This window comes from Thunnus thynnus, chromosome 21, assembly GCF_963924715.1.
Source record: "Thunnus thynnus chromosome 21, fThuThy2.1, whole genome shotgun sequence".
Lineage (NCBI taxonomy): Eukaryota > Metazoa > Chordata > Actinopteri > Scombriformes > Scombridae > Thunnus > Thunnus thynnus.
The window spans coordinates 12,046,669-12,074,591 of NC_089537.1; the positions used below are offsets into that span (position 1 = coordinate 12,046,669).

At 42.4% G+C, this 27,923-nt stretch overlaps 1 protein-coding gene across 1 annotated transcript; it reads right to left on the minus strand.

The window, feature by feature from the left end:
- Window positions 1-940: 940 nt before the first annotated feature.
- csrnp1b (cysteine-serine-rich nuclear protein 1b) lies at window positions 941-13,656 on the minus strand. The gene is made up of 5 exons (XM_067578342.1): window positions 13,446-13,656; window positions 6,615-6,807; window positions 4,822-5,081; window positions 4,408-4,704; window positions 941-4,269 (listed from the first exon to the last, which is right to left on the minus strand). Exons 2-5 carry the CDS (start codon window positions 6,787-6,789, stop codon window positions 3,214-3,216), a joined length of 1,788 nt encoding a protein of 595 aa, XP_067434443.1. The 5' UTR covers window positions 6,790-6,807; window positions 13,446-13,656; the 3' UTR covers window positions 941-3,213.
- Window positions 13,657-27,923: the final 14,267 nt, after the last annotated feature.

The window sequence follows — 27,923 nt, forward strand, 5'->3', positions numbered from 1 at the left end:
TGAATTTAACTATTTGCATGTAGTTCTTAATTTATCCAGAGGGTGGCGTAAGTGCTTCATGTTTAGACTAAACAGCATGCTGGATCCTCTCAGGACTCTTGTAATTTCTCACAATCTCAGGAAATATATGGCTTTCTAGATGCATTCTGGGTGGATGTACTTTGCTTACAACCAGCATGTCTGCAAATGCAGCCCGCAGTTAAAGGGTCACTGGGCGAATACCACTTTAAGTAGAAATCCTGATCTTCTGACCTCCCAAGCTGCAACCCCAGAGGATGGAAAATTCCTCAGGATGTCTTAATGGATGTTTTCAAGCAAAGACCAAAGGGACTGGACCTCTATTAGCAAAAAAGACTCAAGTGCCAATATGACAGTAAGGGGTAAAACCTTTTTGATGTAGCCAGAATCAAAGAAAACCAAAAAATTCTTGCAACATCCACCAAAAGACTTTTAACGACAACCAAATTTTCTTAATGATGGCCACATGTGAGCTATATGCAGTCACTGGCCCGACATTTCCTTCTTGTCTGGGATCTCCAGCCATATGTTTGTGGTGGTAGTCAGGAGACGACAGCATGACATCACGTAAAGTCGGTGTTTTTCTCTTAGCCATGGAGACCAGAAACCGCAGATGAATTCCAGTGGTTAACACACACAAAAAAGGCAAAAAGACGGTTCTTTCGTTTAACCTAAGGTGAATGTGAACTGTACATTTTGTTTTAATATAGTTTTTTGTAGTTTAGAACATAAAACATTTGAAACAGTTTTGTGTTAGGTAGCTAAGACTACATAAAATATACTTGAACTGACAGAAAGCAACACTGTGGGCATATTTATTTATCTTCTGCCTCTGAATCAGTTGACAGGTTTATTATGTAGCATAAAGTAAGTCGAAGTTCACTCTGACATATCAACAAATGAAAAATAACAGAGTCAAGAATTTAGAAAATGTTTTTTTTTATTATTATTTGGAGGGACAGGCTGTCAAAATGGCTTAGATGAAAGAAACTGTTTTTGAACAGCAGGTTAAAGTGTGAATATGTAAAAAATAAAGCAGCTTTGTTTGCTCTGCAGGACCATTCAAGCAGAAATATGTACAACACAAAAGGCAAAAAGTAAGACACGTTCTTTGAAAATAATAAAAAAAAGCTGTACTGTAATACATTACATTGATAAACACTCACTGTTGCCATTTCTTCATGAGAATTGATGTTTTATACAAGAGAAACAAATGTTTGCTTGCAAAATTCAGTGCCCTCTTCGTGGCATAAGAACATATATCGGATGGATTTCAAAGTAATCAAAAAGGCAAAAAGCGAATAATACATTTCCAATGTGCACTCTGCACTTTTCAAAGTATACAATTAATCAGAACAAGTTTTAACAAACAGGACCTGCATGCATAATTTCTAAAGGGTCCAGAAAGGCTGTTGACACAGCTGTAGAAAGGGTGAGATATGTACATCAGCTCTCTAGTGTCCCTCAACTGTTCACACTGGTGACAGCAGAATCACCTTTGAAAGGTTTTGTTCTGTAATTAATGAGGCAACTCTTCAATTTTCAGGCTTTGTGTGTGCGATAAAAATTGTATAATATATGCAGTTTTTATCCACAAAAACCTTTAACATGTTGAATTTATAACATAATGTAACCCAAGTCACAGACTTCCAGAAAATTCAGAGTACAATCAAATTGATCTTTGCAATTTACTTTTTAGTGGCATTTTGCTAAGATATCTAACCATAAGACTGCCTATGAAAAATACTTCAGAATGCTAGAGAGCGATAACCTTCATAAGTATACATTTCTCTATAATTCATATATTACAAAGGTTGTCCCAGATTGAAAATTACTCATTTCATTTTATTAATAAAATATTCAATTTGTCAGTGATTAGAATTCTTTTGTCAACCTACATAAATTAGTTACAAAATATTAGTGTAATTTTCTATGGTTACATTATAGGCAGCGATACAATAGACCCATAATTTAGTTTCAGTGATTAGGGAGATTCCACAGTTTTCAGTCCCAAAGCTTAAATGGAAGCACTGTGCACACACCATTGGCAGGCATGGCTCCCCTGATAAGCAGGCACATCCAGTAAACTTCACAACAGCCCATTTTATTGCCAAAATGTCTTAAATTAAATAACTAATGAAATAATGACATAATAAGTTACAAAAAAAAATGTTAAATGTACTGTATAAGAGAATAGATATTAAATACTTTCCGATGGACTTGTGGTCCTATTTCCCATAACAATGCCAAAACGTGATATGGAAAAAAGGAAGGAAGATTGCACTTTCAGGTGAAAATATCAAACCACAGTGCTTCTTGAGTGAAAGTAGGCTTAATCTGAAATAAATAAAATAAAATCATAAAGGAAATAATTTAAAACAAAAGTAATAAAGACAATACAGCTACAGCTTTTAATGGTATGAGCATTATTTCTAGTTACCCCGCTCATAAATATGAAACTCCATAATTTAGCGTTGAACTGTTGAATCGACCCCATACAACCAAAACAATGCCTATTCATATATAACTATTTTCACAGATAAAGTGCTGATCGAGGAGCTTTTAGAGGGATTTTTTTTTGTACCATATAAGACCCTTAGGAAAGATCTTGAGGAGAAAGAGTCCACTAGCTTCAGGATTCAACACAAGGAGGACCCCACCTACTCAAGTCATCTGGGCCCAAAGGGAGGATATGAACAGGACTATGTTGTGATTTGACTTTCATATGAAGGCAAAACCATGCCCATCACAGCAATGGTCACCACACATTGCCTCCAAAAGCTAGAAAGCTAGAAAAAAATCCCTGAGGTGCACATTCAGCTGTGTTGAGATTCCCAACCTGGCCTCATTAAGGTTGATTCCTGTTTAGCATATGGTTGGTGATCTTGGTTTGGTTAAAAGAGCTTTCTTAGGAATTGAGAGCCATCATTGGTTTATGTGGGCCTGGTCAATTTGATCATTATTTTGTATCTTTTCACTTTTAACACTAGCTGCCATCTCACACAGCAATACTCCCAAACTGCTTTGCTAACGTTTTGAAGGCAAGTCTGGAATTTTAACATTTATTAGGCAAGAGGGAAATCACAGCTTCCTCCAAAAACCAAACATGTTGACATTGACATCTTATGTGCATGTACAGTCCCCCCGAAAAACCCCTGTTTTTTTCTTGCACTGTCCACAAATTTTCACGTTTTGTCAAACTTTCACAGACTCCATCACAGACAATTTCATGGCTTCCTCCAACAGCTGATTGTCTGTAAATGTGGCAGGGGGTTCTGGGACGGATTCTGAAAGGCCAATCAGTGACTCCAGGAGGCAGGTCCCGGGGTCACTAGCCGGAGGGAGGCTGGGGTAACTAGGCAGCTGAAACTGAAAAAAGTTGTCCATGTGTTCGTACTCCTTGAGGGAGTTGTAGAGCGAGCTGGGCCCCAAGCAGGGGAAACCGTCAAAGAACTCCAGGTCTGACTCTGAAGAGAGGCTCAGGTCCATGCTATAGCTTGCTGAGCGATCGATGGTGGGGGAAGGTGTGTGTGGCACACTACTGCTATGGAATAGGGCGTTTCCCTGGTTGGCGTTCTCATCCAAAAGTTCTGAGATGGCTGTTGCTCGATTGTCTGTGTGATCCTCTTCAGAGTCCAACAGTGCAACGTCTATATTGTCATTCTCGTCAGCAAAATCCACCATGCTAAAGCTACTAAATGCCTCCGTAGATGGCTGCTGTTGCTCTTGCCGTTGATCTGGGCAGCAAGTATCTTTACTGTTCTTATCCCCACCGTCCCTGCTACTTCTTGAGCAGTTCTCTGTGTCGCTGAAACTGAGGATGCGGCTAAGGCCTTTCTCGTCGACATCCAGCTGGGTGCGATGCTCACACGGGCTCTCGCCTGCCTCGGAGTACTCACTCTGACCTGAAGAGTCTGATAAGTCTGTCATATCGCTACTGCAGCTGTTCTCTCCAGCTGCCGCTAGCTCCGAGCTAAAGGGGAAGGAGGGCACTGCGGGTATGGAGGGGTGCTCGGCCTGAATGGGTAAACCAAGGGGCCCGTGAGGGGTAGTCTGCGATGGGGTGGCCTCGCTCGTGTTCTCTTCCTCCTCCTCTGTGCTAGACTGCTCCTCCAGCCTCTTCTCCAGCTCCAGCTTCATGATAGTGTGGATGTAATGCGTTTGTACCCTGGTGGAGTTGAACTCAATGCGACCTTCTGTGTTCCCGCAGCCGTCCTTGGTACAGCCACATGGGAAAGAGGAATGGTCCATCTACAAGAAGCAGATAGAGGGAGTTAAATCACTTGTCAAATACATATAACAGAAGCCCCCAACTGTATTGTGATTTGGTTCTCTTTTTATCAGAACCTCTGAATCCAACTGAGCATGAAGGGGGTTTTCAGCTCTTACCTGACATTTGATGCCAGCCAGGCTGCAGCTACAGGTCTCTGGCTCGCAGAAGCCCTGGCAGTCACAACCGCAGTTCTCCCTGGAGATCCTCAGCTCGTGCAGCTGCCTCTTCTCCTCTTTGTCGATCTTCTTCACACCGGCTGCTTTCAGCAGTGCGTAGCGGCGCTTAGACGGGTAAGGCTGGAGGAAAGAGCCTTCGTCGAGGTTGGCTCCACTGATGTCGATGTCCTGCTCAGGGATGTCGTCCACCGTCAGCTGCTCTGCCTCCTCGCTCTCCTGGGTTCCATTCTTAGTCAGCTGGAGAGAAAAATGCATTAAATATGTAAGTGTTGCATAGGATTTGTGTATCAGAATGCCTGGAATTTTACATATTACATCCTTATCCTTATCACACTTTTGTGCAAACTTGCTCACCTTCAGTTTGAGAGCCTCCAGTTTCTCTTCCCTGAGCCTGTTGAGGAATTTTTCCCGGCGTAGGAGCCGCTGCTCCACAGCAAACTCAGCGAGTGTGTATGTGCGGAGCGCGCTGTGGCGCTGCATCATACCCAGAGTGCATCCTCCTCGACTGGGAACACTAGTGAAGCCCTGGCACCGAGGAAAGAAGAACACTGTCACCTGGTCAAAGGTAACGTTGCCCCGTCGTGCTCTCTTTGATTTCTTGAGGATGGATGTTGCTGTGGAGGGAGAAGAGGTTTTCAGTTTAGAATACATCTTGTCCAAGTAGAAGAGACTTTCATAATTCTTCTATTGAATAAGGAGGAAGAGGAAGGGGTGGGGTCAGTGTAACTCTCAGGACAGGAATAAAAACTGCCCACCCTGCTAGCTGACAATACCCACAGATGGCCCAGTAACTGACAGGAGTCAAAGGTCCTTTCTCTGTTAAAACCATTCAGGGTCCAGAGCAACGAGCCATCTTTCTATACCCAGACAAATACAATAAAACCATATGGGAATCAAAGTAGAACCATATGTGGGAACAAGCCCAACAATTATTCAAGATTTATTATAAATTCAACATCCTAATCCAAAGAATATTCAGCAAGACTTTTGAGCCTCGCTTTAAGACAAGTCACTTTTTCCTCAGCTTAAGCTGCCAGGGCCAATGAAAAGGATGAGAATACCCCACATGTGTTGGGCATTACCTTTATTATGTGGTAGGGAAACTCCTTGTGGATTCCCATTTTCTCAGCTGCTGAGCTTTCTTGTGACAAGCTCTGAACAACTACTCACCGAAATCACAAGAGTCAAAAGGTAAAATAAGTAAAATTTGTGTACTTGGTATGATAAATTGAAACTCAGAGGAAGAAAAGCAACCTTTTCTCCCTCTACAGGCAGACAATAACTTTAATATGTCGTGTAATCTGCCAGGGGGTAATACAGATGAAACAAACTGCCAGTTTCAGCCTCACATCCATCAAATCCAGTCAAGCTTATGACACCTGCAAGAGACAAATGACACCTTCTCCGCTGTCTATAAATGGGATAGCTTTGCTGGCTGTTTTTCCCCCCTTCACTTCACAATGGCAAACAACTTTCTGTCCAACATAAACACCGGATTATAGTCCACACAATCTGCTCTTCTAGATGTGTCTGCATGCCTTCTTTCCTTGATTGTCCTACCCCCCTCTTTTTGTATCCCTCACCCAGCCTCTTTCAGCACCTGTGCTGGGTGCATGCCCGGGCTTCAGACAAGGCTCTGTGTGTTCCCAGCTTTGGCAACCTGCCATGCTTCTCTTCCTGGCTCCCAGCCCCACCATCCTGGAAACCTCACAACTTTTTGCCCTTCTCCCCTACAATCCCTCTCCGTCCCCTAAAGGCCAGCAGACGGACCCACCAGGTCCAGACAGAAACACCCTAAAGCTGCTCGACCCACATATCTCCAGGAAAGGTGAGGCTCTGTCTGTCTGCAAGGCTCTGGGAAGAAGGTGGAGATGGAGCCAAGGTGAGCAGCCACTGCATAATGCGATTAGCCATTTTGCCGCTTTAGGGCATGAAATCAAAAGGAGTATTCATTGCAGAAGTCTGAAATCATTTCTGTCAAGTGTTTCATGGGTTGCCAGCTGCCTAAATTCCTTAACCTCTACCCCATTTTTATGGGTTTGTTATCAGAGCCTCCACGGAGCAGCAAAGACAAGGCGAAAGAACACATTAAGAAGCATGTAGCATCGGCTCTGTATGATTTATCATGGCTGGAAGAGGACACTCACTATTGAAATTTGTCGCTGGGGAGCTGGGGTTGCTGGGAGTGGAATCCAGGGTGTCCGAGTAGCAGCTCTCCCCCTCCGAGTCCCAGCCTGAGCAGGCAGAGGAGAGGGAGGAGGGCGAGGAGTAGCATGGGTCCTCATCCACCTCCTCAAACTTCCTCTTGAGAAGCCCACTCATGGCGTTAGTGTGAACAATCTGCAGGAAGGAGCAGAGGGAGGGGTTATTAGCAAATTATTCACACTTGTTTCAACAGCTTTGATCACTAAAGAACTCAGGTTTTGTTTTGCTAATGTACAGAATTTAATAAGAACACAGGATCATTATGTAGCATGGAAGCTATTCACACAAGTTTTTCACAGGGTTATTGATACAAGCGAGTCCTGTGCTTGGCCATGTGAGACCGTATGCAGCCAATCTCGTGCAGTACTCAGCTGAGAGAGGGAGTTAGCCATGGCACAGGAAACAATCAATCAGGCCCATTCGCATAAGTCAACAATTACTGGACCCTTCACCCTCTTCCAAATCCCATCAGCTCAGCAAATGCATTGATTAGAGAAAGGACCGAGCAGGGAGGTGACCAAATCATCTACACAGAGACATTTAATTTCAATCATTCCTTTTAGGCAGCCTTCGCAATCAAAACACGCAGGGCCAAAGCCGGGGCAATTTGCCACTTGTCCTGTTTAATATGCATACATGGCCCTCATAGTAAATATGTATGGCTACGCATAGTCGAGATGTTTTGTTATGCAACTCCTGAATGCATTCTTTCAGAGCTCCAGCGAGAAGGGCTGCTGCTTCAGTGATAAAAACAATCAATCCTTTGAGAGAGACAGGCAGGGAGAAAGAGACAAGCGAAAAAGATGATCACCAGTTAAAGGCCTTGAGAAGAGGGAATGCCATTTACTCTCTAATCTTTAAAAACATTGCCTATTATCTGTGAAACTTCTTCCGTGTACAAGCTTGCCTGATGTCTTTAAATCTTATTTTAAATCAATGAATAATACTCGCCAATTCCACCTCCTGTCTTCTCAGCTTGTTCCAGGGAAAAAGAACAGAAACCACTGACATGAAAAATTAACATGTTGCGATAAGAGGAAATGTTTACTGCTGGTGTATTTTACGGTCATGGAACGTGAATGCGTCACGTAGCTATGACAAACAACAGACAGTCATCTTCACAACTTCTGGGAAGTGCGAGGCGATGATGACTGCTAGACAAGACAGGTCATCGTCACAGTCTGGGGCCGAGCTCCTGCTAACTTAAACAAGGACGGACGAAGAAGGGGTGGAGGGAGGAAGGAAGTGAGGGGAGAAGGAAGACATGACTGGGCTCAGCTCCAGCACAGACACTCCCTACAATGATGTGGAATGGGCAAGAAGGCTTTTACTTTAGCCATAAAGAGATCATTTCACCAGCAAACTGTTTACTGTCTTCAGAATCGCAGCCAAATCACTTACAGCTGCTGCAGCTTGAGCATGTTATGTATAGTTATTTTTAGCTTTGTTTGTTTAAACATTTACTTGGTTATACCTATAATTTTGGAAAAAAAATGTTTATGAGTAACTGTAAAATCTGTCAATGGTCATTTTTTGCACTGTTTCTTTTCGCTTTACAGATTTTTGATAACTGTGGAGTATAGGGATCTTTACATTTTCATCACATAGCAAGTTAAATTTAACCATGTCCATTATTACACAGAACATGGCTAAGGCGCACAAACACCAAGCTGTCCTGCCAAAAGGCTTAACTGTCACCATTATACCTTTGCAGACAGCTAAGTGTGCCAAAGGCAGGATACGTCATGCCCGGAGATCCTCCAATGACTTTTAGTGGAACTTTAACTCCATGTGTATCCTGCATGCATGTTTTGTCTTATCAAGATGTTACGCAAGTGTCAGCACTCTAGGGGCGGAGTGAACAAAAAACAAAAAAGCTGATATGCAAGGCACAGGTCATTTTCAGCATGCAACAGGGAGCAATTATGTAAAACCAGTCCTCCATTTGACAAGGATACAGAAGAAGTCAGAGTCAAGGGCAGGAGGCTGACACATTTGTATAGGCGGTGGGGGCAGCTTTGCAGCTGTATAGAGGGCTATTGCTGCAGTCAAGATATTGCTGTCCCTCGTGCACATATGATGAATGAATCACCTTGCAATAGGTCAAGCTGGCTCGCATTGTCTCTGCAACAAACAAATAATCTTCCTCCACACTGTGACCACCTCTGCGCTTCAGCGACAAGAAAAGCATTCACTTGGTTCCCTTTCATCAACTCACTTGAGCAGGAAATAATCTCCAAATGCCTCTCACAGCTACTAATATCATCACATCATGCGATTAGCCTTGAAACAATTTAGGAACACCTGGGTGCAGCATCTGTTGCTTGTGAGCTGCACTCACCAAACAACATATGTGTTTTTTAATGCCACACCTCAGCATATGTATCTGTGTGCAAGAGAAGAGCAAGAGGAGCGCACATGGGTTCACCTTACATTTTTTTGCCATCACTCCCACCCCCAATTCCCTGTAAAAAAAATGAAAACAAAGCTGTGAGGCATCCTCAAGGGAGTGCATAGCGCCAGCTAAGCAAAGTCTTTTTAATTAAAAGCTGCAGTGAGGCAGAAGGGGGAGGAGAGGGAGAGAGTGGGGGGTGGGGGGGGGGGGGGGCAGTGGTGTCAGAACTGGGTCATTGTCTCTTGACTGCAGTCTACCTGACACATTGATTTGTTAATCCTGTTCAACGGGCAGAAACAATGGCGAGAGGTTAATCCTGGCAAGGGGACGGCTTGTAGTCAATCTGGAGCTTCTCAGCCTGCTCAGCCGCTGCACCCACAGCCAAGAGAGCTGGAAGAGCGGATGGAACAAGGGACTGGGGGTAAAAAGACAGCAATCGTGCAATGACTCATTTGCAAAAAAGGGTGGAGAGGGGGGGAAAAAAAAGATAAAAGAGAAGAATTCAGAGCCGGCTCCTCAAGAAAGCAGTGCCTGTGAATGTCTGCTCTAAATGGAGAATGGATGTGATCGGACAGCCGAGCCAGAGAGGGAGCACAGCATGTTTTCAACGCACACTAAATTATGCATCACTGTCATTCCATCAACCGCACACAGGCAGGCAGATAAAGGACGCATCCGCTGAGGTGCTCCCCAGCCAGTTGTCACAGAGTTGGGAAGATAAATCTCCAGCGAGGAGATTTGTCACCAGAAGCACTACACAGCTCAAGTCAGATGCATAACTATGTCAGTCGAATAAGATTATCTTAATACATGCAGCTACAGGCTGTTAATGTATCTTCAGAATCCCAATTAATTTCTATTGTATCTGCAGACAGCTCAAGTCCTTCCTAAGGTATCTTAAATTATAAGGACAGGAAGTAAAATAAAAAAAGTTAAATTCAATCACTCTTTAAGAACATTTAACAATAAAAATACTAAATTCTATAACATTGCTTTAATTCTTCACTTTAGGTGACTGTTAAAAAGCGGATTTTTAAGGTGAAACAATTCCTACATTCACTTCTAGTTTTCCCAAAATGTCAGGAAGAGTTAACAAAAGTCATTTGGTTTCTAGGAGACATGATCAGGAGTACAAAAACTAGGAAAACCACAAGCACTTATACATCAAGAAAATCTAAACAAACCTAAAGGAAAAAATGTGCATATCCATCCATGCAAATGTAGACACGTCATCCAGGAGCCTGTTCAAACTGCCCTGTCTGCCCCAACAGGACAAGTCACAGTTGACTTTGCCCCCTCGCACTGCCTGTCCGTCCCCTTTGCAGCCGATAACGGTGTGGGTGGGAGCAACAAGACACACTAATCTTAGCCAGCCGAGAGCATTTACATGGCACACTGACAACCCTGTGCAGTGTCTGAATGACTGACTGACTGAGTTGAGTGCTCATAAAATGTGATAATGATGAGCCCGGGAGTCTTCCTGCGTGTGTGGAAACGTGTCTGGGCAGGCCGTCCCTCCAGGCTTCAAGGTACCGCACCTCTCTCACTTCCAGCTCTGTCACTGAGAAGACGGGGGTAATTGATCAGAGCCATCGAGGTGACGGCGGGCTGGATTCCAGCTCCTGCACAGCTGGGGAAACACTGGCTCGTTTCTTAACTCAGCTGTTACTCAGAAGCGCTCCACCTGCTGGAACAATGTGGGGAGAGCTCCTGTTTTCTGCTCTATGAGCCTGTTGTTCTCACTGGAAGCCCAGAGCTCGCTGTGACTGTGCCACAGAAACATTCTGTTCCTCTGCCTTGACCCGTGCACACACTGATTCCAAAAAGGAGAGGTAGTGGGAAGAAAGAGGGAGGATCGTACAAAACAAATAAATAATGTCATGTCTCCAAGCCACAGGAATTCCATTCTGGCAGCGCCACTCTCACTGTAATAGTGGGAGAAGAACACAGGCTCTATCTAACCCAGATGTGTTTTCTACTGCTAACCACTGGAAAGTCCTCCTCCCATGGGGCAGCAGAGAGAGCAAACGCTACCTTTCCACAGCCACACCTGACAGGGTATTAGCTTGCACGTGGAGCTCACATGCACTCAGCTGTCATCAATCTGTTATGCAGGCCAAACTTGAATCAGCTGCACGAGTCAGTGTGTGCACTCTTACTGGTTTGGGTTAGGCTACACATAGTGTAAACCAAAAAGAGGGCTTAAAAACAGAAATGTTGATAATTGGCTGCTTTTCTTTTTAGTTGCACTAATTATTAAAGAATGAGAGATAAAAGAAGTAAAAATATGGGGCTGTGATTTTCTCCTTTTCTGACAGATTTTCACAGATCAGGAGCTGTGCAGTGCATAAACAAACAAACAAAAAAAAATTCCTTTGCAGAACAGCCTGCTAGCACCAAACATGCAGCTTTGTGTTTGAGTGTGTGTGTGTGTGTGTGAGGGGGGAGGAAGGGAGGAGGTGGTTATGGGTTCAGGGGTCGTGCTCCAGTCTGGGACACTTGCTGTATGGAATGCTGGGCGAGGACAAAGCAGATGGGAGCTCTCCACTGCTGTGTGGGAGACCTTCAGCAGACTCCCTGCACACCCCCACCCCCTCCTCCTCCTCCTCCTCCTCCTCACGTCTCCAGGCACAAAAGCATGGGGGCCATCCTGCGTGACCAAAATGAAGCAGGCACAGACAACCTTGTCTGAACCCAGCACTGTCGCTGCTGCCTCTCCCAGCTGGGGAGACAGATACTAAAAGTGTGTGTGAGCTTCCTGAGCTTGTGAAACATACACTGCAGTGCACAGGAAGTGGCCATCCAGATTATCAATGCTGTGTCTGACAGCTGCAGGCACCACAAGGTTAGCTGAGTACAGTATGATGGAGACGAGGGTGTCAGGAGGCATGGACGGTGTTTGTCAGGGTTGGAATTCCTCCAAATATTGCACAGAGCTCTTATTGCTTTGACATTCAAGTTAGGTTTCATCAAAGAGCAACAAAACTATTATTATTATTAATCATCACAGGGAGCTCAGGGTGTGAAATGTGAGCTAAAATGGAATATGACATTATATAAGTGGAGATAAAGAGGCATTTGACATGACTGATCATTTCTAAGAAACACACAGCACAAGAAATGCACAGCACCAAGTGATATATAACCTCTCTGTAAACAAAGGATCATTCAGCTCTCTGTAGCCTAATTCCAGAAAACATGATTCCAAAAATGATCCGGGTGAGGTCGCGCTAGAGACGATTACATTGCTCTATCAAAAACAGATACAGCCTGGCTCTATAAAACAAGCCTCAGATTATATCCTAGTGGCATAAGTGAAACAATAAGGGCAGCTTCTGATCAGTAGCCTGCTGTATGATCATAATAATAATAATTTAAAAAAAGCAAGCAGCTGTGACACACTCGTGCCTTTTATAGAAATCACATCAGCACAAACTTTCGCCATCATATTAATTGTCTATGACACATGGGACAAATGTTCATATGCTGTTATGGAAACATTAAACTGTTTGTCAAACAATGAAGGCGCTCAACATTCCGTATCCAGACTTGGCGCACAGCGGCATAAAATAATGATATCAGCACAAATGAATGGCTACAAATCAATCATTAAATCTCGCAGCGGCTATATACATGCAAAGCCGTGAGGCCGAGCGCGGTGCTCTTTCCCTGTTGACCCGATCATTCCTCATGATTAATGCTAATTCTAATGACAGCAGCCCCCGTCAGCTGTGTGTTCAGATGTAGTGCCTTCAGGAGTCGCTCTAGTTACAAGAGGCGCACCAGCACCGCTGAGGTGAACGGGAACAACTCCACACGGGCTGAATACACAAAGCCAACCTGTTCGGTTCAATGAAAAAAGACAGCAGGGACACACTGAAATGTGAAGCGCAAACATAAGCTATCTGATCTGAGCTGCTGTGGAAGTCTGTAAAAAATCTGAGTCATCAATATATTAATCAATAAGTGAATGAAGCGGATTGTTGGAATCTCGCCTAAATCAACAAATTATTCTTTACGTCTCGTGCCTGTTATCAAATTGTGATCACCTGTGCGTAAAAACAGATATGAAGCCAATTACTCTAAACTCTAGCAGGCAGCCAACCGTATCAATATTTACAATCATTTTAAAGCGTCAAGTTAAGCGAACACGACTGTATGTAAAGTGTGTTTTAAGAGAAGCCGACACCGCAAATATTCATCTGTAACTGCAATTTTTTTTTTTTTACCCCTCTCACACAGCCTGTGTGTTTAAATGTCTCCGACATAAGGGAAAGAACATTCAAACTATTTGGCTTCCCTCCTCAGCGGAGGTTACGTAAATTACGGTGTTCAATAACCCGACAGCGAACTCCCCGATTCTATTTGTTGTACTCACCACCAATTCAAGTATCCGATCACCATTAGGGACAAAATAGCGTTGGATAAACAGCCGGTGGGATAACAGTATAGTAATCCAAATGGCACGAACGAATACAGCGTTTATCCTCGGGTGCTATTGTCTGTGTGTGTCTCTGCCGTACGGGGCTCCGTACCAGCTGAAGCGCTTCCCTTGTCTGTAGCAGACTGCCGAGAAGCGCAGCGTTTTTCGTCAGTGGAAAACTCCCTCCTGGCGTCTGGTCTGACGCAGGCGGTGACACAGGGAGGCTGCCCACGCCGCTTCCTGCCTGTCCTCCTATGTTATTGTACCCATAGTCGACTACCTGCGTGAGAAAACAGCCTACATATGGTCATCTACTGTATTAATTAACATAATAATAAAATGTCACGGGCTATAAGGAAATAAACCCCTTTGACCCACTGAGGATGAGCCTCTGGTGGTGAGTTTGTGAAAATATCTGCTTGGATTTCAATATATAAAAACATTAAATCACTAAGAAGCTCAACTAAAACTTGAAACTATAACCATACTCTAACTTTAAATATATACAATGATAGTGGCTAGTAATATTCTGTACATCAGTGGTTTTCATCCTGGTGGTCGGAGCCCCAACAAGGGGTCGCAAGATAAATCTGAGGGGTCGCGATATGACAGAAAAGTAGAAAAACTATATTTTGCTGCACATTTTTTTCCAGTCTTTCTTCTGATATTTTCTTTTTGAAAAAAAGAAAAAAGATAATTGTGGATAATCGTAGACGGGATGAAGAAATTTGTCCAGGTCATAATCATTACAGCCACTAAATGGCCTCTGTCACTCAAACGTAACAATAACTCGTTTGTTGCTTTTGGGAACCTAACATTACGACATATTGAGTTGTTTTTCACGGGAGGACAGTCTCATAATTTCACCTTTTATTTAAATGATTCAAACAAACAACAGAAAAAAACACTCTTTAGTGCTGCAAGTAGAAATTGCTTCGTTTTATCAGCTCAGAAGCAACAAATGTTTGGAACCACTGCTACATGTACATGGTATATCCTCTTGAACTGACAATAAGCGAAAACAGTGAAATCTATAATCAATATCACCCCCAAAACTTTTCCTATCTTCAAATAAAACAAGTGAGTTTATTTTTTTCCCTTAACCCTCATAAACACCTTTCAGTGATCCCCAGATTCTTGTCTGTGAGCTAACTGGTGAGCAGCTAGACGGGTGTCATTACTAGACAGATAACATCATAACATAATAGTGACGTGGGCGGTGCTGCAATGCTGTGCGGTGTGGCTTATTTCCAGTTAAAGGAAAACACTGACGAGGCTGTACGAAGTTATGAATCACTTTCTTTTCATGGAACACAAAAGTGAAGTATGATTTCAGAGGAAACAGCTGCTTTACTATAACAAACGATCATAACTGTAAATGATCTCTAGCACGTGTGTCATACAGTATGGAGACTCAGCTGATATTATGGTAAATCTATGATCTTGCATGGTTTTGCGTTATAGTGACGGTTTAGTTTAGTTGTGGTTTGACAAAATTACTGGAAGACTCAAGATTTTTTTTGTAAAACTAGTCAAAGTTGGAGCTACTGAAGACACTGAGGTCATTTGTGGGAGTTTACATTCTTCAGCTAAAAATGTACACAAGATGAGGATTATTTTTAGGCTGATTACAACATTTTTAGTCTCTGTATCTTTTAATAAAACAAACTATGCAGATGATTTGTGATTTTAATTATTTATTTTAAGGGTCCATCATTTCCTAATAATGTACTAGAAAGTTTCTTGTAACTTTGTATGAATTAAAGAGGAAAGAGGGAATATCCTGAGACAGTTATTTTAGATTTTAGTTATTTTAGTTTATATACAGTTCTGAGTTTACTAGCAGGAAAAGTTTTTGAACAACTAACTGACTCAATATGCAAAATATGAAAAGTCCAGATAATTTAAAATATCTCCAGACTCTGTTTTGGTGTAGGCCATGAACATGCTGTTTCTAAGGTCATGAATGAATTTTCTCACTCAAGCACATTAGTAATTTCAAACCAGCATTTCAGTGTTTGAAATTCCACGGTATTGTAATCACTGATGGGATGAATCTGCAACAACTTTTCCCAAGAGGCGGCGGTGTCACACACCCGCCCCTCCTCCACTGAACTTCTCTCTGGTATTCACAAGTCTAGCTGCCCCTGCACGGTGAGTGCACCGAGATGCTTTGCTTTCATTCCCAGCTGGACCTGAACACTGGAGCAAAGTGTTCTGCCAATGTCAATACAGGTGCTCAACTCAGATATTTGGGAAGAGGTGTCGTAAAGCTGTGTACATAGAGCTATGCTAATTGTCTCCTGCTAATAGAGGGCCCTCTTCTCACTAGCTTGTTGAGCCTTTAGGGCCTCATTTGGGGCGTCACCCTCGGAGGCTAAACAAGCATATCCAGCTGAATTACAGCAGAAATAGTCTCATTACTGCTCTTATTGGGACCACAGTGTTTATGGTTTGAAACCAAGTTAGGTTTTCAAAATTCAGGTTATATATAGGAAATGTGTGTGGATTTACTTGATTCCAGTCATTTGCTTTGGAGGCAGTAGTTTCACTGGAGCCATAAATTAGCATTTAAACAAATGTGAACAGCTTTGTGATAATGCATACATGATAAGCCAGAAATTATGGCTGCCAATGTCTACAGGAGTAACTGGAAGTTAAAGTGAAAATGTGAGAAAAGCTCCAGATTGACAACAGAGAGGATATATTGCAGGTTGCTTCATCCAGCAGTATGAATAAAGAGATAAAGAGAATAAAGATAAACTCTAGAGGTTTTGACATTAAGATAGTGTGAACATTAAAACTAAAATTTGATAAGTGAGACAATACTGTGAGCAACACTGTTAGCAAAACATACGGTTAAAAAAAGACTCAAAGTAATGTTTTTTTTAGGTTTTCCGTGGTTCAAACATACAGCATTTTTCTCAGTAAATAGCCAAGATCAAGGTAAATAATATATCCATTTAATCACAGACTGTTGCAGCCTAATTACACTGTAATTACAGTAAGAATAGAGGGGAGCAATTTAAAGTGTCGTTTTCAACGTTGTTGTAGCTTTAGCATTGTTGTTACTGCAACGAAAAGAAATGGAAGAAGTGGGGGAAGTCTTTCCGTACCTCAGGGCCGATAAACCTGAGGGGTCCAAATCACAAAATTGTTTTTTTTAAATTTATTATTCATTTATTGTAAACAATTTTTTTTACTTTTACCACTTAAAGCTCATAAAAATCCTTCAAAATAAACTTGTTGTTGTGTTCATCACAGACACTAAAAGAGTAAGCAATAAACATTTAATAGTGCTAACTGCATCATAAATCTTTGCTGTTATCTCTAACAATAATGATACTGTTTGTACTACTGTTTTTGTTTTTCACGTGTCCAAGGTGTGTAATACCGTAGGTATATGACGCTGTAATGCTGCCCTGAGAGCTTGGGAGTCAGTAAGTCCAGACAGACTCCACCCAATTAGCTTCCCTGTCGCCCTGCAACTCTTTAAGACACAACAATGAGCCATCCACGGCCCAGAGGAAGAAACCGACGGTCACATGAGCAGTAGCAGTAGTCACATCTATTACTGAGGAATTCTGCTCTCTCCACAAAAAAATATACCAAATAATCACCAACATTAACAATTAGCCCTCTGTTTGACAAGTCTCAGAGAGCCTCGAGCCATTCTCTGTAGTTTGGTTCAGGGTAAAGCCTAATTATAGCTGCTGCGTTGGCAAACATAAGATCACTGACACAGGTTCAACAGTGTTGTTCAGATAGACATACAATATGTAAGAAGTGAATCTGGGTGTCATAAAAAACTTGTCATGAGTTCTCACGTTGGACTCTGGGTCTTTGATGAAGTGTCCTTCATGAAGTTCCCTCGAGATAAACAGGAAATGTCTTGGCTGTGGAACTCATGCTTTTTATGTTGCCCTTTGAAGTCCCCTGTCAGGCCCATCAATTCCCTTTTTGATAAACAAGGAAAAGTTCCAAGGAACAGTGCGACTCACACATGTTTACCCTCTCTTCTAAGAAAAAGAACTGTGTGTGTGTGTGTGTGTGTGTGTGTGTGTGTATGAGTGTGTGTGTGTAGGATGGGGGGATGGTAGCCCTGGTGCCAAAACTGAATCAGGCCTGAATACATTAAGGCCACTCTCTTTAAAAGTGTGCCAAAGAGTTCATGGTGGAAGACGCCCCTCCAAGAGCACAATAATGGGCTTCAATGCTTTCCATCTGCGGAGGGAAAAAAGGCCTGTGACTGCACGTGCTGCGTGGAGTGGCTCAACAATGTATCAATTTATGGCCATCAGAGGCGTCATAAAATTACTCCTAAGGTGAAGACCGGGGCCATTGAGTGAAACGTTAAAGCCACAGATAAATAGACATCATTTAAAAAAAAGCATTGGAGAGCATCAGCTGAGATTTAGAGAGCTTGTCTAGAAAGCCTGAAATAATAAAGTATAAATTCAGAACATTTAGCATCAGTAGAAGTTGAGAAGTGTCCCCCGGAGGAGTGACAGACCAGATGAGACACTCTGATGTTGTTGTTGTTGTTTGTGGTCAGGCTGGGGCAGACGGACACAACGGGTGCTCGGCGAGGGGGAGCTGATTGATGGCTCCAGCTGTCCCAGAGGAGAGGAACACAGGCAGACAGCTGGTCACCTGTAGCCCCAGACATGACTGTGATAGAGGCGCATGGCATTGTGTTTCACTGCAGAGGGCAACCAGTGCAATGCAGAGTTCAGGCCACTGTTCATCACAGCCAAGAAAAAACAACCAGCAGAGCTTCGGGGGGGAGGAGGATGAGACTTGAGGAATATAAAAACACTTGAGGAAATAGATTTAGCCAAGGAAAGCAAGTGTAAGGATATTTTATTACTTTTATTAATAAGATTACTTAAAACCCAAGCTGAAAACACCTCAGTTATATTTCACACCTCATCATCCTCTAATGACAACACAGTCCTCTAAATCATCCCTTTTTGCCGTATCGTATGAGATTACTCAAGACAAGACTACATTGAGAATAATTGTTGTTTTGAGACAAGTTACAAGAGAGAGGTAGAGAAAAGGAAAAGAAGAGATAAGCTCACTCACAAGGCACTGGGATTAATCCAGAAGCAAAAAGGGGAAGGAAAAAAAAAGAAAAAAAAAAAGACAAAGCCCTCCCCCTCTCGCGGCCGGCCAGCCAATCAGCACGCAGAAGAGCTGGTTTACTTGGAGACCAAAGAATCTGTGTGTAGTGATATGACATCATCAGCTGCCCATTAAAGGAGAGGTCACTTTTTTTTTTTTTCTTTTTCTTTTCTTCCTTTGAGGATGAGTGAGGAAATGTGATGCTGTTTTCCAAGAATGTGTGAGGAACAAAGAGTTTTTACAAGAGTCTACCTTTCCTGTTTTTCCTCGACATAAAAGGATTGTTGTCTATATCCAATTCTGTAGCCTTGTCTGAACCAGATGCTTGACTGATATTCGTGTTGTTTCGAAACACCACATATCACTGTTCAGCTCTGAGACAGGCACGATTCATAAATTCAACAACTTGCTCCGCTGTTTTCCTTTTGTCGCCGTTACACTGAGACAAGAAATGTCCCATTTTCAATGCTTCCATTCATTCACTAACAAACAAGCACTATGTTTGAGTTGCCCTCTTTGCGTACAGTATGTGTGTTTTCTCTTACTGGTTCTCTGTACTATGTGTCTTTAGCTTTAGGGGACGAGAAGCTGCCAGTTTGTGTTTTGTTTACTTGGCAATGTCACAAGGCTGTCTGACTAATGCATTCTGGATTGTCTCTCCCAGGACGTTTGTTCTATGTTTTATTCATTCGTGTGATGTGCTATAGACTTCCCCCTGACATAATATTATTGATTGCCTAATAGACTATCAAAAGAATGACCGCACTCAAAGCATCAAGAGTACAAGATGTCTTTACTTTTATAGACTGTTATAGTGCTGCAGCTATTACTATTATGGTTATTTTCTCAATTAAATGATTAATTGTTTGGTTTAAATGGTCTGAAAATAGTGAAAAATCTCAACCAAGGTCATGTCAAAAACCCTCAGAGATTCAATTCACTATCACAGAAGATGAATTGAATCACTGTTGAATTACTAATTGATTAGTCAACTTAAATTTTCAGCTCTGGAAAAATACAGATATTTCTCAACAGGAACAACACAGATAAACATTATTACATATGAAAAAGTAGTGCAACAAATGTAATGTATGTACGGTATTATTGTGGCCGTTTTACCATGTTCCTAGGTCACTAACAATATCTTAGTTTTGACTCGTGTTCCACTGAATTAAATCCAATCCTGCAAAAACCCAGTGTACTCACAAGTCATAAACACATTGAATGAAAATATATTTGAAGTTACATTAAGCTTGGTCCATTCCGGATGTGATGTTGAATTCTTAAACTGTAACATACGTTATTACCAGCTATATATACATGTCTGATACAGATTCCTCTACATCTTAGCAGGCTTTTTAGGGCATATTTTGCTCATGCGCATTAATACTGCCTGCTGTCACAAATAACAAAAATATATGTTCCTGCATTCCAGCAAGTATATACATAACCTCAGCAAAGTTTACCTATAATACTCTTCAAAATATGCTTTAATTGTAAATACGCTATACATAAACTGCTGCATTAACTTAAATAATGTTTGAACATATACATGTGAGTACAACATAAACAATAAAAATGTCTCTTACAGGCATATATACTGTATAGAACAGCTGAGGCTAATTTGCAGCCCCCTGATTAGGCTTCTAAATTCACATTTAAAAAAAAAAAACAAGAAACAGATAAAAACATTTATAGATTCAGGAAAAAAACTATACAGCTGACTGTGTTTAGGTGTATAGAGCATGTGTCTATTGTACATGTCTGTATGCACTGACATGCACTGTAGTTGTGAATGTGCGTGTGTAAGTATGTTCACAGAGGTGTAGATGTATGTGACAAAGTAGATCTGTTCAAAACTCATTCAATGTTTACATCTTTGTTGTTAAATTTACTTGAAATTTAAAAAAAGCAGGTGCATTTCTTAGCATTAACCTTTTTCATGAGGTGCATTTTGTGACTCCAGGTAATCCTCCAGTTTCAGAAATCCTGAGAGGAGACAGATGGCACTGGCACCTTAGAATATTAATAGGCTGAATCTATTATTTTCAGTGTTTTGCACACTGTGGGGACGATCAGGATGATCACCAAACTGCATCTCTGACTGCACAGAAATGCCGTCATACAAGACAGAAAGTGAAAACAGAGGTGTGTAAATCTGGTGCTGAAGGGGCTAATGATGAGTGACATGGGTATTAGTGACGGGGTTCCACGCTTGGAGAACGTTGCCTGTCCAATCACATCGTTCACTGGTACTCCAGGCCTGCTATTCACTTCCACGCCTGACCCTGCAATTGGCCTTCATCTGGACCACTTCATCACAGAGGCGCCGTGATCATTGTAGACCTCTAAGCTGCCATCACACTCTCCTCAATTGCTGTGAAACTACTGTCAATGCACAAGGCAGCAATGTTGTTGGGATACATGTATTCCGGAAATTTACAGCTCTTGATGGCTCCCTGCATTGCCCGGAAATCAATACATGGCAAACCTGTGCTTTATGGCTACATAACAGTTCTAAAAGATGTAGTGTAAGGGTGAGCGCAGAGATAGTAGCTCGGTTGAGTGCCAGACAACAAAAGCGAAACTCCTCATCAGCTTATTTTCCGTTGACTGCAGCACTTCCTCATTGAAATGTTTACATGCAGCACACGTGCTTTCAAAGACAAGACAGAGGCTTCTGAGGCACAGGAAATGCTCTGCTGCAAGTGACTCCTCTGATACTGATAAAGAGCTGATAACAAAGTCACACACACACATACAGCATACAACACCGATGCAAAAACACAAACAATTGTTAATCTGTATTTATTGCCACTACACTAAACCAATCAAGTTATCTGACCAGTAATAATTTCCCTCTCCTTGCTATCATGCCTCCAGTAATAACATATTTTTCTCTGCTGTGTTATTTATCAGTGTCATTAGTGACAAGCTTTACAGAAACATATTGGCTTTCTCTGTAACAGACGGTGAGAATTCGTCCGAATTGTCATGGAAGTCCCTTGTCACGTCACACTCTCACTCATTTAAGGAGAAGGAAACCACACACTGCCATGTTTCCCGTAACAAACTGAGCACTTCCTCCTTTTTTTGTTCTCATTGTGTTTGTTATGATTTCAAAGCGTACAGTAAATCACATTGTCAAATTAGACGCTGCTGAGAAGAGCAGGCGGGCCGCTGAAATTTCCAGCACTAGTGGAAAACTGATCAAGTTGTCTTAAGGATTCAGAGGAAATACTTGTGAGTATCGCAAGTTGGGTCTAAACCCAGCCGGTTGAGGTAGATGTTCGCCCATCTAGAGCCCGGTTCTGATTGAGATTTCTTCCCATTAGTGGAGTTTTTCCTTGCCGCTGTTGTCAAGTGCTTGGGGGAATGATGGGTCTTAAAGAGTGCGGTCTAGACCTGCTCTGTGTGAAACGTGCCCTGAGATAACCTCTGTTGTGATTGGCGCTATATAAATAAAACTGTCGTGACATGAGTCAGCAGCACTTTCACTTTCTTGAACCTGAGCGAGTCGTTAATACAATGTAACAACCGCAACTCTATTAGCAAAACTGAGTTACTCAGTTACTTTTGTATTTTTGTGCATACAACATTATGGTCACAGACTTTTTGTTACAGACAAGTCTTTTTTTTTTGCTGGGGTGACAGCAAACCAGCTTTCATATTACAGCTAATTGTGTTAAGGAAATTGTTTGAAATTTGGAAAAATGGGTTTTGAGTGGGACTATTTCTTGGCGCAGTGACTTTCTTGAGTCTTCTCATCACCGTGAGGCTGCCAGGCAACCAACAGCGACTCCAGGAAGTCACTGTTCCCTGCCAAGAAATACTCTTGCACAAACTCAAACTTGTTGTCATATATGTGAACGTGATATGACATATTAATTATCTAGCTTTCGACATGCTGGTAGGCAGATTTTGTTACCTTTGGGTAGAGCCAGGCTAGCAGTTTCCCCCTGCTTACAGTCTTTATGCTAAGCTACGCCAACCTGCTGCTGGCTGTAGCTTCATTTTTACTGTATAAAGATGAGAGCGCTATCAACTTTCTCTTCTAACTCTTCTAAGTAAATGTCAAACTATTACTTTAAGTTGTTCTGAAACTGTATTAAAAAAATAAATAAACAGCAACAGTCTCCCCACTTCCCTAATACATTGTGAGCTAACAAACATCCTTCTACATGTTAACACAACTATCAAGCAAATCCTTTAAAGCAGACATACAGGGGATGTCATATTAATGTGAGCCATGTGAATGTAATAATTTAATTATGTTGGTTATGTAATCCACTTATTTGTGTTCAAGTAACGGACTGTCTGAGTCATGTGTGCACCCAGTCCATCAACACGGTTCTGTGCTACAGTTAGTTAACTAAATCTCAGCTTTCAGTGCTGCAGTAGCCCGTTGTCGTCAAACAAAATCACCACGTAACGTCTAATGAGTGGCATTTTTTCACTGGGGGGATGGAGGACAATACGGCGCTGGTAATGGGGGAACGGCAGGGGAGAAGCAGGTGGGGGTGGCTGGGGGACGAGCAGTCGCTGAGGCTCGGAGAATCAGCATCGCAGCATGCTGCTGTTACCACGGCTACAGTGACATGCAGGCCAACTGCAGGTGCCAGGCCGACAACAGTGAGGCCCAATTAGAGACCCTGGGAGAGGGAAGATAATGAAATCCAGCCCCGGACTGACGTGGGTTAACAAAATAAGTCCACAGTCGTTTAGCGTTAACAAAAAAGACAACTGGGTGGATGCCAGGTCAAGAAAAGTGGTCAAAGACTCCTGGACAGTCGTTCAAATTCATTGACTGACAGACTGAGAAGTCTATTAGACTTAGTACAGTGTTTCAACATAATTTCAACAGTTACTGTATATGTCCTTCATTTGCTTGCTTTACCACACTTGCTCTCTTTCAGTCCATTTCTGCTTTTCTCAGGTCCTGTTCACTACCTGGCATAAACATACACCTTAGGTGATCCCATCACAAGTGGACAGCTCTATGTCAGTTCACACCTAGCATTAGAATGCGTCTTCACATGCGTCTCGAGTGACCACTTGCGATTGGATCTCACTTCCCTGCTCTATATGCATATAAACACGTACATCACTCTCCATTTCCATTTTCCAGAAATTAAAAGAAGAAGAAGTTTGCAAAAACCCTGACCTTTTGCCTGTTGTTGTGGCTTCTTCTTCTTGTTTCGCACTTTAATATGACATTGTTGGCCTGCAAATGGATATGTAGAGGACGTCAGTTGAGTGGGCGGTCCTTCAGTGTGGCCAAGGACACATTCGTGCACACACTGCTAAAAGAATGTGGCCATACGTGACCCAGACCACCTTTGAATGCAGTCTGAGCGATTGGACCTCGATGAGTGCTCAGTGCATCTTTGGTGCATTCACAGATGTTCACTTGTGATTGGATCACCTAATACGCATTTTAATACCAGGACAGGGCCTCAGTCTGTCTCTTACTTACTCTGACACACACACTTCCCTCAATACACACACACACACACCCACAGACATGCAAACACTCACACACATAAACTACAGCTTCAACCTCCGGGCTAGCCAGCGCAGAATGGCTTCTGAATGTGAGAAAGGGACAAGTAGCAGTGTTTACCGAGCACTACTGTCCACACATCCGTTCCCACAATGGTCCCATTGAGGGGTGGGCCCAGGTTAAAGCCTATTTTAAAAGGCTTGTTTAACACTGAGAAGAGGGGCCGCATACCCAAACCGCAGGGAGGGGAGAGTGGGGGGAGGGAGACGATTTCACAGCAGGCTCCTCAACCTCCACCCCAGCTTTCTCTTCAAAGCCACTTCACTTATCTTTTTTCTCTCACTAAACTTCTGCTTTTTTTTTTTTTTCTTTTTCCTGTGTGTTTAAATTTTTTTTTTTTTTTTTTACACATTGTGTCTGTGTGCACGTGTAAGAGTGCATGTGGACACAGTTTGAGTTGAACAGAGAACAGGGGCCAAGAGAAAGGGGGAGGGAATGGAATAGTGGGAGGGAGTAGTTGAAAAAGTAGATAGTTTTAGGAGGGAAAATCAGGATGGATGGGCAGAGGAAAGGAGAGAGAGAGGAAAGGACAGCGAGGGAATATTTTTCCCTCCCTCCTTCCCGCCTTTCTCTTCTCCTCATGTGAAGGACAAGCCTGGCGGGGCTGCGGTCTGGCTCAGTGATTGTGTACGGCGCCTTGCGGTGCCTCACACAAGAACCCCATTAATCACTGGAGCAGGTCTCTCACTCCTGGACACAAAGACCCCACACGCTGACTCTGCTGCATACACTTGCACATGCAAACACACAAACACAATGAATACTCGCATATCTGCTTGTGCATGCGAGCGAAAGAGGAAAGAGAGAGAAGGAGATTCCAGAGCGTATTCACAGAAGTACACGTAATTATTTCTAAAATGTTTTGGCACCTCTCAGCAGAGAGAACTGAGAAAGGAATGCCAAATAGTTTGGAGTCACACCAAGAGAGCAGTCTTGAATTGGTTTAGCATTTAGTCATGGAGTGAATTTGTTCCTGCAACACAGCACAGTCCTGATATTTAAAACATTTAAGTGCCCTGATCTTGTTATGCCAAAAGCATGCCAGAATGTTTATTTCATATCCTCCCTTATGGCGCAAAAACAGCATCAGATATTATTAAGCAACCATGCAAATAGCTAAAGATGACTCTGGTGTCCTGAGAAATTACATAGCAGCGCAGAGACATGCAGGAGATACACATATTATCCCACAAGTCAAGCAGGCAATGTTTTCCAGGTCATTTGGTGGAGAAATCCCTGTAGCAATTCTATTTCCATCGGCTGCCTTGAGCGTGAGTCCATGTGTGCACAGTCTGTAGGAGCTGAGGAAAGGACACCACTGAGGTCATCCCCTATATTAAGACTACAGGCTCCTCTTACCCCTAACATGCACTGCAAAAAAATTATATTGACCATCACAAGTCATTCACTCCCACATGCAGTTTTAATGAATACTGTGAAAATGATATAATTGGGTAAGGTGATTACACTTGTTTTAACATTTGCATGAGGCAAAACGTGCAATTATTTATCATTTGTATGTGTTTCAACAACATATACTAGTTTTTATATATTTGCACATCAACAAATCCATGCATTCAATTCTTAATCATCCAACATGTAGTTTTATTTTCTGAACAGATGCAGAAACGGTCCTTTTCCGCCCTAAAATGTGTTGCTTGCCGGATGTGTATTCAAACCTGTGCATCTGCAAACATAAAAAGTAAAAAGCGAACAGAAAATTGGATTGAGTGATAGTGCAATCTGCAGGTGGAGGGAGGAGGGGGAGGAGCAGTAAAATGTGGAGTTGTCTGGCATACGAAGAGACAATCATCTGTGCGGGTATGTGTGTGTATGTGTGTGTGTGTGTGTTTTTGTGTGTGTCCTCTTCCACTCTGCCTCTCAGACATCCCCCTCTCATACCTAATACCAGCCCAGCCACTATAATTTACTGCCCCATTGGTAACTAGCCATCGACGGGGAGGAGATGAGGAAGAGAGAGGGAAAGGCAGGAGCCAGAGTCAGGCTGAGGGTCAATGGCTATATCGAGCACATAAACCCCCATGTAATGAGCAATATTTGTGTACCAGGAGGAAGGTCGTCCGGGTGAAATGGAGAGGGAGTTGCATGTCACATGCAGACACAGGACTCCATTAGTCAGGAGCTATAGAGCTTATGTATAATGTGTTTTTGTGCATGCATGTGCAGGCAAATTCACCGCACAGAATATTTTTTTGTGAACTAAATAGATGACAGATGCAAATAAGTTTTTCCTCCCTTTTTTTTCTTACTTTTTTATCATTTATTTCATCATTTATTTATTTATTTATCTAATTTATTGTGTGGTGTTTTTTATTGTTTGCTGTCTGACGCCAAATGTGCTGCTGCTGTGTTGCTCATAAAAGAGCTCTCTGATCTTAATGAGACTAATCTAGATAAGCAGAGATGAAACTGAAAACAAAAACCATATGCTAAAGGGGCCATTTGTTTCTTTTTGAATGCAGGCGTTAACTGTCGTGTGCGGCAGGGTGAATCATTATCCTAATTATGTGTTATTGCATAATCAATGTGTTTATCGTGATGAAGCAGATCAGTTTTTGTCTCAAATCCTGCATGTGGTGAGGTGAAAATGCAAATGAAAGATATAACTCTGGAGCTAACTTGTCCATCAAAGCCGTAAATACTTCTGTCTTAATGTTACTGGATGAAAAACACACAACAAAGTGATCCAATCAGTGCTGAGCTGCTGACCTCAGCCTTTGTAAACACATTTTATGTTTTTAGAAGGAGTGCTTGTTTTTTTTTGTTCGTGGAAAGGCTGAGCTTTTGTGAAGAGATTAAGGCAGCGGATCCCATGATGTGTTTGAGATTTGATGCGCGTTGTGGCTACTTTAATCATCTCTTTCCTAACGTGACATCACACTGTACCGGAGTACTCTATTGCATGTATACAGAGCCTCCAGGCCTGTTTCACCCTACACTCAGCCCGGCTGGGATTGGCACCAACATAAGCCCCTTTCTAACTGATGGGGTTCAGGGACGTGGAGTGACAGCATGTTTTTCATGATGATTAAAAGCTGAGCGAGGAGCCCATCAGCGACCAGGCATCAGCTCGCTCACACCTCCAGGTGCTGTTAATCATCTAAACAATACATTCCCTACATCGTACACACAATGGATCCATACGCACCAGCAATCAGCCATCAGTCGTGGTATCAGCGGCGGCGGGTCATTTATGGTAACGACTACGATACCGCTGATGACAAGTGTTTATTTAGTGAGAATAGGTGTAATGGCTGGCAAATCGAAAGCTGACTGATCTCCATCAATGTGCTAATGACACCATGATACTCTAATTAATTAAAGTGGAAAAGGCAAACAGTATCTATTTATTTATAGCTTCCTGGAGTTAATTCCACAGTAGATCAGGGCTGTGAGTTTGCAGGTGTGACTGGGAAGCGACGCAAGATGTTGATGGAATCTGACACCTCAGCATTGTTAAACCCTCAAGAGCAAATATGTGTCAATTTAAACAACATGCTTTCCCTAACGCAAGCAAATAAGCGAGGTCTAGTTGTAGCAGCGAGTGTTAATGCTGTTACATATTGTAGCAGATGTGGTGAATTTAATAAGAGCCCTTTAAGAGGACACAAGCACGAAATATGTAGCCTGTAAATCTTTTATAATCTAATTACAAGCAGTTTGGAAATCCTTTACAAACCATTTATACATGTACTCTTAATTCCGAGTGTTGCTAGAACCAC